The sequence below is a fragment of the Colius striatus genome, chromosome 2, assembly GCF_028858725.1.
Source record: "Colius striatus isolate bColStr4 chromosome 2, bColStr4.1.hap1, whole genome shotgun sequence".
Taxonomy (NCBI): Eukaryota; Metazoa; Chordata; class Aves; order Coliiformes; family Coliidae; genus Colius; species Colius striatus.
Window position 1 is genome coordinate 12,680,424 of NC_084760.1, and position 13,062 is coordinate 12,693,485.

The 13,062-nt window shown below is 44.4% G+C and overlaps 1 protein-coding gene across 1 annotated transcript; it reads right to left on the reverse strand.

Moving 5' to 3' along the window:
• Positions 1-4,152: 4,152 nt before the first annotated feature.
• Positions 4,153-9,493, reverse strand: LOC104563801 (nuclear receptor subfamily 0 group B member 2-like). The gene is given in 3 exon segments (XM_061989827.1): positions 4,153-4,424; positions 8,934-9,090; positions 9,092-9,493. Coding segments are annotated over 3 exon segments (831 nt in total).
• Positions 9,494-13,062: the final 3,569 nt, after the last annotated feature.

Consider the following 13,062-nt stretch of genomic DNA (forward strand, 5'->3'; position numbering starts at 1 on the left):
CTAACCGTAAGACTGTTGTTTCTGGCCCTGCAGACCCATTTTGATCCAGGGTCTGCAAAGTCAATGCTACAACAAAGGCAGCTGAGCTTTAGGAGACAGCAGCCTCCTCTATTGCACAGTCATAACAAATTCCCACAGCAGAGGTCATTCTTTGTCCCATGTAAGGCAGGGAGTCCTGAGGGGAAGCCACAGCAGTTTGTAATTGGGTCATTTAAAGAGGTTACAGTAATACTCAGAGCCTAGAGTAAGGTTTCACAAGCAAATGGAATTTACTTTTTCATTCTTGATTTTGCAAATGTAAGTTTATTCTAACAATTTTTAAATATTGTCATACAGTATTTTGAGGAATTCATCAGCTGGGAAAGGAGAAGTGTCTCTGAGTGAAAGGAGAAGTGTCTCTGAGTGAAAGCCCTGCCTGGGTCCTCAACAGTGCTTAGTTACTTTCTTGGTCTGGTCTCCATCAGCTCAGCTCCCATCCTAGGTGGTGACAGTGCTGTCATCTCCTGGGCACCAGAGGGGGGTGGAGACACATACTTGGCTGATCGATTTCACAGACTGGAGAAACAGTGCTGCTGGTTGTGGTTTCCATTCCAGAAGCTAAAGGAAGTGGTGACAAACCACTCTCTTGTTGCTTTTCTCTCTCTTTTTAATTATTTTTCCCTTATGTTCTTCTTGCCTTCTGTTCATTTCTCTCTCTGCTTCCCCATTCCAATGTGTTATTTCCCTTGACTTTTAAATGCTTTCTTGTGCTGTGGCTTTCCTCCTTTTAGAAGGAGCTCCTGCTTTTACTCCTACTCTCTGCTCATGGTCCCTCACCTCTTCCTGCCTGCCTTTTGTACCTTCACAACCTCCACCTTAATATGCACCTTAAATATATAAGGTACAGATTCTTACTCTGTCCTCAGCAAGACAATAGCATCTCAGTCCCTTTGAACAGGTCATCAAGGAAATTATCATTAACATTCATAGTCTCTCTGTGATCAGATCTGTGAGATGAGGAAAGTTATATAGCATTTTAGCTCAAGGCTGTTGAGTTTTTTAATTGCATCTGTGCAAAAGAAGATAAGTTTTGTCAAAGACCTGTTGAAGGACTGACTCTTTTATTCAGAGCACAATGAGGTGAGGTCCATGAGTATCAGATCTTGTGGGAGTTCTCTTTGAAGCCTGGTATTTGCCTTGATAGTAGAAGGTGATGACATCTTGAAAACCCAAGATGTTCACCTAGATCCTCACTGTGGAGCACTAGGCATTCTTTTCAGCCAGCTGCTTATATAGACACCCATCAGGCTAAAAGAGTAGTCAGCAAATACAGCATTGTCTTCCAGGTGAAACAAGCCTAGAAACTTGTTGGCATTGGGCCTTCCAATTCAAAGCAAATTGAATAGAAGAATAGAAGCCACTGTATACCTTGAAGATGAAGTCAAAGACCTGAAGCAGATTTTAGTAAGAAGCAAAGCTTGGATCAGAGACTGTCAGATGTGCTCTCATTAGCCTGAAATTCAGGCTACTGAACTGGGAACCTTGTCCTGGGTTCAGGTTGTTGTGAGCCACTGAGCAGGCCTTTGACTTATGAAGGTAAGCTGGATGCTACACAGAAATTACCCCTATCAATAAGCTGCTTCTGTCTCCCTCTCCTGCTTTTTTTAATCTCTTTTTTTGCCCATGACTGTGTCTCCTTTCACTTGTTTTCTGTACTATCTACCTCTATCCAAAATTTTTCACTCTTTCCACTGAACTGAGGGAGTTTCTTCCCCTCTCTGTTCTCTTCACACCAGCAGTGAGAGCACTGAGATCAGAGCAAGGATCTTCTCATTGCAGAAGCTGTCCATGTGCAAGACCACCTGGACCCTGCACCTGCAGCCCTGCTGTGCACTACACTGTCACCCAGGCAAGTGGAGCATCTGTAGCAGCCAGAAGGTAGAAGCTATTAGGACTTGGGAGGTGTTTGAGAGGAAAGGCTGCAGGAACTGGGGCTGTTTAGTCTAGAAGAGAGGAGACTGAGGAGAGATCTTATTAACATTTACAGATATCTAAATGGTGGGTGTCAGGAGGCTGGGACATCCCTTTTTTCTATAGTAGCTAGTAACTGGACAAGGGGTAATGGGATGAAGCTGGAACACAGAAAGTTCCATTTAAATATAAGAAAAATCCATTTCAGTGTTGAGGTGAGGGAGCCCTGGCTCAGGCTGCCCAGAAGGGTTGTGGAGTCTCCTTCCTTGGAGGTCTTCAAGACCTGGCTGGACATGTTCCTATGTGACCTGATCTAGGTGACCCTGCTTCTGCAGGGGGGTTGGACTAACTGATCGCTAAAGGTCCCTTCCAACACCTACCATTCCATGATTCGATGTCTACCACCACATGATACTCTCCATACCAAATGTAAAAATTTTGGGATGTATACTGCTTGGGCAACTGTTACCAGACATAAAAACATATATCTAGAACTAATGTTTCCATTCACTAGCACAAATAACTAACCCTGGAATATCCTGTTACCATTTGATCTGTGGCAGTACCGTAGAGCCATTTTAACAAAAATGTACTGAAAATTGCAACTGTGGGGGCTTTCCATGGAAAACATCATCCCAAAAATGCTTGACTGCTGAAAGGTTTAGTTAGCATATAATATAGGAAGATGAGTTGTGTTTACCATAGAAGTTGTTACTGTAATTATCACTAGTACTCAGGGGCTTAGTCAATCTGTCTTGTTTGGGGTTTACTTTTTTCCCCTTATTGTTCCAATTTATTCCTCAGTTGCCAAGGTGGGGAAAAAATACATGGTATTTAGCCAAAACTGGTAGGTGGTAGACTCTTCCCATTATTTAAACTTATTTTTTCCTAGAATGACTTTCTTTCAAGTCTTTTGAACATCCATCTGTGTGTACAAATATATGTTGATGTGTGCATCTGTGAGTTCTTTTTCTTACAATTTTACCTAGAATTCTATGGAGGTGTGGATTAAACTGTCACAGTATTTGTCCTCCTCTCTTGGACACCTGCCTGTTAACCTCATTTGGTGAATTTGAGCCTCTTTGCCAAACAAAATTCAATTGGTCCTTCTACTGAAAAAGAACCTCATAAAATAATTCTTCTGAGTTTCATGGAAACATTTGAGAGAGGAAGTGGACAGGAAAACAATGCAAATAGCTTTCCTTACTACAGCTAAAGTATAAGCTCAATGTTTTTTTGTAATCCTGATGGATGATCACTTAGCACACACACAGCTTGGCACCAAACTCAACACATGCTGCCTCTACTCCATCCGTACAGACAGGAGGCAGAGAGATACTGTGGTGCTTGCCATAGCACACTTGAATGTGGAGACTTGGGACTCAGTTCAACATATCTGCTGTCCAAGGAACATATGCCCTCTGTTTGGAGGGAAGTGAGGGAGTGGGCAGGGAGGACTAAAGGGGAAAGGTCTTAAATATGTAGGAAACTGGGCTACATTCATTCTGCTGCCTATGGAATAACACAGTTATTCTGTTTTATTTATTATTCTAATCCTGGAAACAATCCTGAACAATGGCTTTCATCGAGTCAACAATGTTGTGAATTGTGTTGTTCAGTTTCTTAATCAGGGAAGGGCTTTGTGGATAACAGAGGATGGATTTAATGCCCACAACTTACTCCAAGACTTAGAAAAGGAACCTACAAGAAAGCAGTTAGTAAGGGTGAGGTCAATCAAGCAATTAGGAGGAGGAAGGATTTATACTGATTTCACCATTAATGAGCCTTTTAGATATCTGTTCATCTTCAGTCTGTGATGAACTGAGTAAAATTTATGACTCTTCTTTTTCCTGAAAGCAAAAACTTCTGGGAAGCCAAAAGCATGTAGTATAGTTTTAAACAGTTATTGAAATGCTCACTCAAAATAATATAGTTGAACCTAACACAACTGAAAAGTATGGTGGTGCTCCTAGACAGCCTCTGAATATCTCAGACTAAAGGTTTTTGAAAGCACACAGAATCATGAAATGCTTAGATTTCTTTGCTTTTAATTCTAAAATGTTACAAAATTACTTCATCATACAAAAAAAAAATGTGGCTTACAAAGATGCATCAGGGATTCTTTTTTGAAACGTGTTTAAATCATCAAATCCTCTCATCTCTTCAGAAATAGGTATTTGAGAACATAGATGTTGCCAGGTTTCAAAGCCATTCCAGCTTGATATATAGGGTTTCTAGAAGTAATACATTTAAGGTGGCCTCTCCTAGGACAGGCCTGAAAAAGAGCTCTTCAATAGCATCTGCAAAGGTGTATTGAAAGGAGTCAAATAGCTGAAGACTCCAGGCAAACCTGCTTAGGTTTCTGTGGAATGTCATTGAGATAAACTCCATCAAGGCTCGCTGAGCTTCCTGCTGCAGTGTTTGTACATAAGGGAGACATTTTAAGTTATGGCATCCTGTCAAAACAAAAAGTAAAATAACAAATCTTGAATAAACACTTTCATTTTGTGTCCTTCATAATGATGGGTGTCTGGCTTTCATAGAATCATAGAATGCTCATAGTTCTGCTTTCTCTAGAAAACAATAAAAGCTTTTCTGGACACACGTTTTGAAGAAAGAAGATATGTGTGGTTCAGTAATTGGAAGGAACATTGAGAAGCATTGTAAACACACTGGAATCTAGCCCACTACATTAAATCCAGCTCTGAAATGGTAGCAGGAGGGAACTGACTCAGTACAGATGGAGAAGAAGCTTTATGGTGTTGTCTACCCAGGAAATGAGACAATAGACTGAGAAGGTGGGAACATTCCATCTCTAATTTAAAATAGGTAAGTAACATCAGGAAGGTGGAAGCAGTGGTTTCGAGCAGTGAGCAGGTTGGCAAGTCTGAAGATACAGGTTTCCAGTCTACCCAGCCTTGTCTTCCCTCCTATTGTTTCCTCTGCTTGCTAGACTAAGTTGGGGCAATATGGCTCATCATACTATCTAAATATCTTCATTTAGAGTCTAAAAAGAGCATAAAGGTTCACTGTGGGATGTATCGTGACCCACAGAAGTAGGATAGATAATTGCATGTGCTGGTTTTGTACTCCCTCTCCTCAGCCATTTCTGAAGAGGGAGAGCTCTTTTCCCAATAGATCATGGTCTTGAGCCTGAATCACAGACCTCCCATAGCACCTGACTTCAAACCTGCTGGCTCACCGAGGGTCTTTGTGGCTGTTCACTCTGTTTATCCTTTGCCATTGATGGAATTGCCTTGTCAATTAGCTCTCAGCAACCTGTTGCCTCCTGTCCTCACTGCCTGAGGATAACACCATCTTTTCTTTCCTAGAATTGCTGTAGCTGGACAGGGTAGCATGAGTCCCTGAGTTTTGACTTCTGCCCCTCCTGCCTTCCATGTCTTATTTTAACCCATCACTCAGCACACACTTCAGGCCTGTTCAGAAACTTTTACAGTGACTGACTCCATAACTCTCTGGGATGGGATCTGAATAGCTTACCTCATTCATTTCAGTGTGGAAGGTTCTGCCTTCTTGCCTAGTGCCCTGTTCTAGGGCAAAACCAAACTGGTTGGGGTATTTTCAGGCTGCGGCTGGCTGTCCTTTGTCAGTTTTCAGTTCTCTTTTCCCTAGACATCACTGCCAGAAAACAAGAAGCCTCAGCAAAGCCTGCAACCAGGCTAGCCAAAAATGATGGCTTGGAAAAGTCATCTTCACCAGGATTATCACCAGCTGCAAGCTCTGAGGATGTTTCCAAGTGTTTTGTGGAGAGGAAGTTGACAGGATTTTGTGTATTCAGGATGAAACTGCAGTTGCTTATGTCCCTTCAAATTTGCTTAATTTCCCCAATTGGTTGTCTTTCATATGCCATCAAGCACAGGTTTTAATTTACAAATAATGAGAAACTTCTTGTTCTGAGATCTGTTGTAATAATATTCAAACATATGTTTCCATCTGAACTGTAAACCTCTTAAGAGCATCTTTTTTAATAGAAGTCCTGTCACAGCCTTGATGGAGTTCTGTACTTACACATACTCCATACCTGTATGTGTACATGACACTGACATAATAACAGCACTGTTTCTCACAGTTCCCATCTCTGCATTGTGTAGTTACCATTGCTTTTCAGACAAGTGTCAAGAGCAGATTCACCTCACTCTGTGCTGTTCATGTGTGGTGGGACAGTCCTACCTTCTCCTTCTTTTGCCTTACTGCCTGGGCCCTAGAGAAGGCCTTGCACTTCACACACACACACTTTGACCTCTCCAAAGCCACCTAGCCAAAGCCCCCCAACCCACAGCAGGGATGGCAAGGTGTTCTGGAGAGCCTGGATTCAGTAGAGACAGGGCTGCCTGTTTCCCCTGAGGGGCTGGGTGCAGGCTGTCTCCTTGGTGGGTGCTTACTGACCCAGATATAGTTAGGCAGTACCCAACCAGAGCCTCCTGCACAGATGTGCTGTACAGATTGTGCTTCAATGGGATGACCACACTGCCTACCAGCCTATCTTACAGAATCACAGAATCTTAAGGGTTGACGGGACCTCAAAAGATCATCCAGTCTAACCCCCCTGCCAGAGCAGGAGCACCTAGAGTAGGTCACACAGGAACTTGTCCAGGTGGGTTTGGAATGTCCCCAGAGAAGGAGACTCCACAACCCATCTGGGCAGCCTGAACCAGTGCTCCCTCACCCTCACAGGGAAGGAATTCTTCCTTGTATTTCTTTTGAACCTCTTATGCTCCAGCTTATCCCCAGTGCCCCTTGTCCTATCATTGGCCATCACTGAGAAGAGCCTGGCTCCATCCTCCTGACACCCACCCTTTATGTGTTTTTAAACAGTAATGAGATTACCCCTCCGTCTCCTCTTCTACAAGCTGAAGAGCCCGAGGTCCCTCAGCCTTTCATTGACAGTAAGCACAATCTCTGTGCCCCAGGAGGTCACTTAGGGCACAAGCAAAGCTCTGCCATGATTGATTGCCACGCTTCTTCCCCGAGCTGTGCTGCTACAGATTCATTTCTAGGTACCCTGGTTAACTCCAACTCATAACCCAGCTCCGGACTGCTCTGTGCCTGGTCCTTCACCTTTGCCTCAGACATTTTTTGTGATCCTAACAGGAATAAAACATTCAGGGTGGGAGACCAAAGGAGTTTCTCCATGATCCAGTATTGTCACTGCTGGTGGCTACCTGAAATCCTCACAGAACTGAGGCCTGCAAATTGTTAACATTTGGCCAAGCACCAAGCCAAAACTAAGAGGGCAGACAAAAAAATGTCCTGTATGTGTGTGTGTGTGTAGAAAACATTTTCTGAGTTTGGTGGAAAAATTATTAAAAAATAGTAATTGTGAAACAACATCTGTATAGATTTGTCTGCAGCAAAACAGAGAGAGGCTGTGTATAAGCCCTGAGTACCTGTGTTTGGGTTGTGTATAAGCCCTGCGTACCTGTTTCAGCCCAGAGTTAGGCTGTGACTCTTTGTTTCACCTGGAGTCAATCTAGGCTTAACTGAAGTCTTCCCAGCTGCCTTCTGCTGCCTGTGGAGAAAGGCACCTCCAGAGATTAGGGTCATCCCAATTTAAAACTAGGGAGTCTCCCTGAAACTCTGGACAATGTCTGCAGACAGCACCAAAGGCTGCTGAGTCACTTGTGTAGCACTCTGGAGATGCAGCAGTCATGAACCCAGGAAATAACACTTCTACTGCTTTCTCCTTAAGTGAAAATCTCATTTTGTCCACAGGTATCATTAAAAATATCTGCTACTTAAACTGTGTAAACTGCTGCAGATGAGAGATTTCTCCTCTTATCATCATCCTGGTGTTTTCTTTCAGCCTGATCTTGTGAAAAACTGAGAAAATCACTTGCACTGAAATGAACCCCACGTGTCTGATGCTGCAGCAGAGACACACGAGACTGTACCAAACATCTGGATGACATTACATCTCAAGCATCAGAATCTGAATCCTGTTGGAAACAAATACAAAGTCACTACAGCCTTTGAGCAGCCTATAAACCATTCACCACAAGAAATATCACGGAATAACTGAAGCATTCAAGTATCCTTTTGGTGCACTCCCAATTAGAGCCCACTGCTGACAGTGCAGCCAACAGCAGCGGTTGCAGTGGAAGGAGTTGGGGATCTGAGCCAGAGCAGTCTGGAGTCTGTAAGTCTTTCCATTTACTTTAGTGGACTCAGAGCTCAGCTTTTAATGACTCACGTACTCCATGGTGCTGTCCTAGGCAACCTTCCTTCCTAAAAAGCCTGCAGCTGGCACCAGCAGTGAGAGGATGCAATCGCTGGTCTGAGCTTGCTCTGTGACTGCTGCCTTGGACTTTGAATGTAGAGATCATAGAATCATACAATGGTAGGGGTTGGAAGGGACCTTTAGAGATCATCTAGTCCAACCCCCCCTGCAGAAGCAGGTCAACCTAGATCGGGTCACATAGGAACGTGTCCAGACTAAAGGATAAATAAATAAATAAATAAAAGCTATGCAACCTCAACACATTCTCGTTTTACCTCATCCGTGAAAGTCAGATGACAGTGCTTTTGGTACATAGGAAGTCTTTGTTGAAATGCTTCTCATACATCACATATGCATTTACCATCTCTCCTCTGCAGTACTACAGTCCTTCACCTTTGCCTCAGCCATTTTTTGTGATCCTAACAGAAATGAAACATTCAGGATGGGAGATCACAGGAGTTTCTTCATGATCCAGCATTGTCACTGCTGGTGGCTGCCTGAAATCCTCACAGAACTGAAGCTAAACTGTAAGTCAGTTTGAAGTGGGATGGTTAATTGCTTACCATTTATAATTTACCTAATAGAAGCTGTTTTGGCTTACAGTAGGTGGCCTACGGCACACATAGAAGGAGCATTTAGCTATATTCATAGAAGAGAGTAACACTAAACATTTCTCTATAAGCAAATGAAGATGCTAAATGTCCTTCTAGGCACATAATCATTCGTGCAATTTCCAGGAGGAATTTAATCCGTTTAAGGTAGGCAGAATCTTTTGCACTCATGTCAAGGTCCCAGAATTTCCACAATAAATTCTTCATCTTCTGAACCTCTGCTAAAGATGCGCCCAGTGATGAGCTGCCCAGTTCATTGTTAGCTGTCAAAGACTGACTGAGGAGGACTTTTTCTCAATAAACCAGGGGCTGAAATCTCTTTCAAGTCAAAATCCACCCCTTCTTGTGCCATGCCCGGGTTAAAAAGAGGAGTCCAGTTCTTCTGTATGAGGAGAAGCTGATCCTCCCAAGGCTCGTGATAAAAAGAGGGAATGTTTCTAACACAAGTTAAAATCTTCAAGAACACTTCAGCAGCTCTTCTGCACGTGGCTTCTGGCTTTGTCAGGACAGCTCTTCTCCTGTCCGTACAACAGCAGCCCTTTCTTCCCACAGAGCAGTGTAGACTGTGGTACTGCTGGTGCCACTTAGCCTCACTTGCATGCTCTTTGTTAGGGATCTGGTACAGGATGCTGTTGGCACGGTGTGCCTCACGCTGACATTTCCCAGATTTCTCACCTGCAGTCACAGTAGCCATGGAGTCAGAAGTTCCCTGTGCAGGAAGCAGTGCAGCAGGAGCTGTGCAAGGGGGAGGACTTCTGCCACACAGCAGAAATCTGGGTTTTATATACATGCTTTATCTGCTTTTTATATACATGAGTGGTTGAAAAGTAATATGACCCTGATCCATAAAATTACCTTGAACTTTATTTGCAGCAGCCCATTCAGAGCAAGGGGGGCCATGGGCTGCTGCGGCAGCAGCGGCTGATGTGGTGGCACAGGCTGCCATGGTCACAGAGGCTACCGTAGTGGCAGTGGCTGCCATGGTGGCAGAGGCTGCTGTGGTTGCAGAAGCTGCCATGGTTGCAGAGGCTGCTGTGGTTGCAGTGGCTGCCATGGTGGCAGAGGCTGCTGTGGTTGCAGAAGCTGCCATGGTTGCAGAGGCTGCTGTGGTTGCAGTGGCTGCCATGGTGGCAGAGGCTGCTGTGGTGACGGTGGCTGCCATGGTCACAGAGGCTGCTGTGGTTGCAGAAGCTGCCATGGTCACAGAGGTTGCCATGATGGCAGAGGCTGCTGTGGTTGCAGTGGCTGCCATGGTGGCAGAGGCTGCTATGGTTGCAGTGGCTGCCATGATTGCAGAGGCTGCTGTGGTGACAGTGGCTGCCATGGTGGCAGAGGCTGCTGTGGTTGCAGTGGCTGCCATGATTGCAGAGGCTGCTGTGGTGACAGTGGCTGCCATGATTGCAGAGGCTGCTGTGGTGACAGTGGCTGCCATGGTGGCAGAGGCTGCTGTGGTTGCAGTGGCTGCCATGATTGCAGAGGCTGCTGTGGTGACAGTGGCTGCCATGGTCACAGAGGCTGCCGTGGTTGCAGAATCTGCCATGGTCACAGAGGCTGCTGTGGTGACAGTGGCTGCCATGGTTGCAGAGGCTGCTGTGGTTGCAGAGACTGCTGTGGTTGCAGTGGCTGCCATGGTGGCAGAGGCTGCTCTGAATGCAGAAGCTGCCATGGTCACAGAGGTTGCCATGATGGCAGAGGCTGCCATGGTCACAGTGGCTGCCATGGTGGCAGAGGCTGCCGTGGTGACAGTGGCTGCCATGGTTGCAGAGACTGCTGTGGTTGCAGAGACTGCTGTGGTTGCAGTGGCTGCCATGGTGGCAGAAGCTGCTGTGGTTGCAGAGATGGCCATGGTGACAGAGGCTGCCATGGTCACAGAGGCTGCCATGGTGGCAGAGGCCACCGTCACCCCAGGGAGCAGGCGGTCTCAGTGCCTAACAGCAGCTCAGGCACTGCTCCTCACTGTCCCTGGCCTCCTGCCGCTGTGCCAGCAGCTCCCTTGTCCTGCTGGCACTAACAGTGGCATTTTCACAACCATGTCACACCTACAACTTGCCCCTGAGGGGAAGCTCGCTGAAAACTCTGACACCTTCAGTGGAAAAGGAACAAGCTGTCTGTGTTTCTATGGAGAGCTTGCCCACTAGCTAACACTCTGGAGTGCAGAGAAATACATATATACCTATGAATGATGGTGTGGTAGCAGTCCCTTGAGTAGGGGCTTTTATTTCTTGTTAAAAGGAGCCACCTGAAGACACTGGATGTCTATCATTACTTTTCACAGAGCACTTAACGGTGTTTGCACTTTAAACTGTAGCTAATAGTATGTGACACCTATGTCAAGGAGCTCACAGGACAAAGTCCTGCAGATGGAAATCCCTTGAGTAGGAATTTCACATTCCTGAGAGATCCGAGAGAAACTTCAGGGAAAGCCAGATGCTATAGCTCATGACAATGCTCCTGCATTTCACATCCAATAATTTCAAACCCAGAATGTGCAGACTTCTCCCAGACCTGCTGGGTAACTAAATATTCTTCATGTAAACTAGAGGAATAAAACTGATGAAGAGAGCAAAATGGTACTTCATACTGTTGTACGTGTAAACATTCATAGCAGAGCAAGAGCTGAATGGTAGAATTGTCAGGACTCTTCAGTCAACATCTGGGTACATTAAGTAGCACAAATGCAAGAAACTCAACCTTAAGAAGATCAAATTGATACATCGAGTTTTAGTTACTTAACACTGCCTTGTTTGCTATGAGCACTAAAAACAACATCTCCAAGAGTTACTTCTGTTAGATCTCCAATCTCAAGTGTGTAAAAGCCAGAGCGTGAACACTTGATGGGATTTGCTTGTCCACCTCTTCATCCACTCTGGATGAGTATCCAGAGTTGCTTGTCCATTGCTAGGGTATCAAAGAGAGTTTTAGGTTAAATGGCACAACAACAGGTAAGTTCTCACTGTAAAATTGCATCTGGGTTGAATGAATGGAATGAACTCCAGTTGGAATGAATTCCAGTTGCAGGGCTAATGCACTCAAGTTCTGCACAAGTTAAATAGATTGGCTAAAGGCTGTGCTGGAAAGAGAAACTGAGCTTGCTAAAGTCATTCTTTTCAGAGTTTGCTTGTGAAAAGAAATTGTGTCTTCTCATTTCTGGTGAGCATGGTGCTGTTTGAGTAATCTAGGTAGGAGAATGAGCTCTGATACACTCGACCTCTCTACCTCAAGGAAAAAAATCTTTGACTTCAGCTGAAATCAGCACCAACTCACAGTTCAACATCATTTCACCCTCATGAGTCATGTCATCATTTCACAGTTCCTATTAATTATGCTTATTAAAGTTCCACTCCAGATTAAATTGGCTCCTTTCCTACTGATTTCTTTTTTCTGAGATCTGCATCCATCATATACTGATGTTACTGATGTCAGTAACACACGGCAGTGGATACCGTTTCTATTTATCATAAGTTATTTCCTTTGATTGTTTCTAGTTCTAGGAGGCAGAAGCAAATAATGTTTTTCTAAGAGGAATTCCTGGTATATTATAGTAGCTTTATGACTGTTTACCAAAAACACAGAGTAAAGGTTACTGCTAAAGACACACCATCAGCTTATTCTGGGAGAACGGCTACTTCGAATGATGAGTCAATATTGAATTGCAGGTGAAACTAATCCTGGTGGTCTTAATTCAAAATTGTCTGAAATAAGCTCTCTGTGTGACCTGATTTTCTCACATGCACAGGACCAGCAGCTAAAATTAGCTCTATGCTCCTAAACTAGGCAGTACTTGTGGTTTTCTTTCTAAACCTTACCCGTAGAATGGTTGAAGCCACATGCACCTAGATATCAAGCATCTACAGTGTTTTTGCTACAGTAGCAATGCTTCCTACCTTCAAACGTTAAAGGACACTATAGAACAACCAGTTTTGTGATATGAGGAAACCCCGTGGACTTGTATCTATTTTAGCTGTTTCCAGAGTGCTGGTTTGAGAGCAGTAAGACACAGTCACATCACTGTTATTTAACCCCTAGTGAAAATCCTGTTCTGAAGTCATACAGATGTTTACAGGCCAACCAAATGTTTGCCCAGGGCACCAGAAAGATAAGGAATCCCTGAATCAAGGAATACGTGCATGTATCAGATTGGTGTGACAGGATGACCTCAGAAAGGCTGCTGTCAGCTCTCTAGGAAGGTGTTTCCTTCTTGTAGCTCATGTGAAATAAAAATGGAAGATTCTTCTCTTCCAGAAATGCATCTGCTTCCAGTCT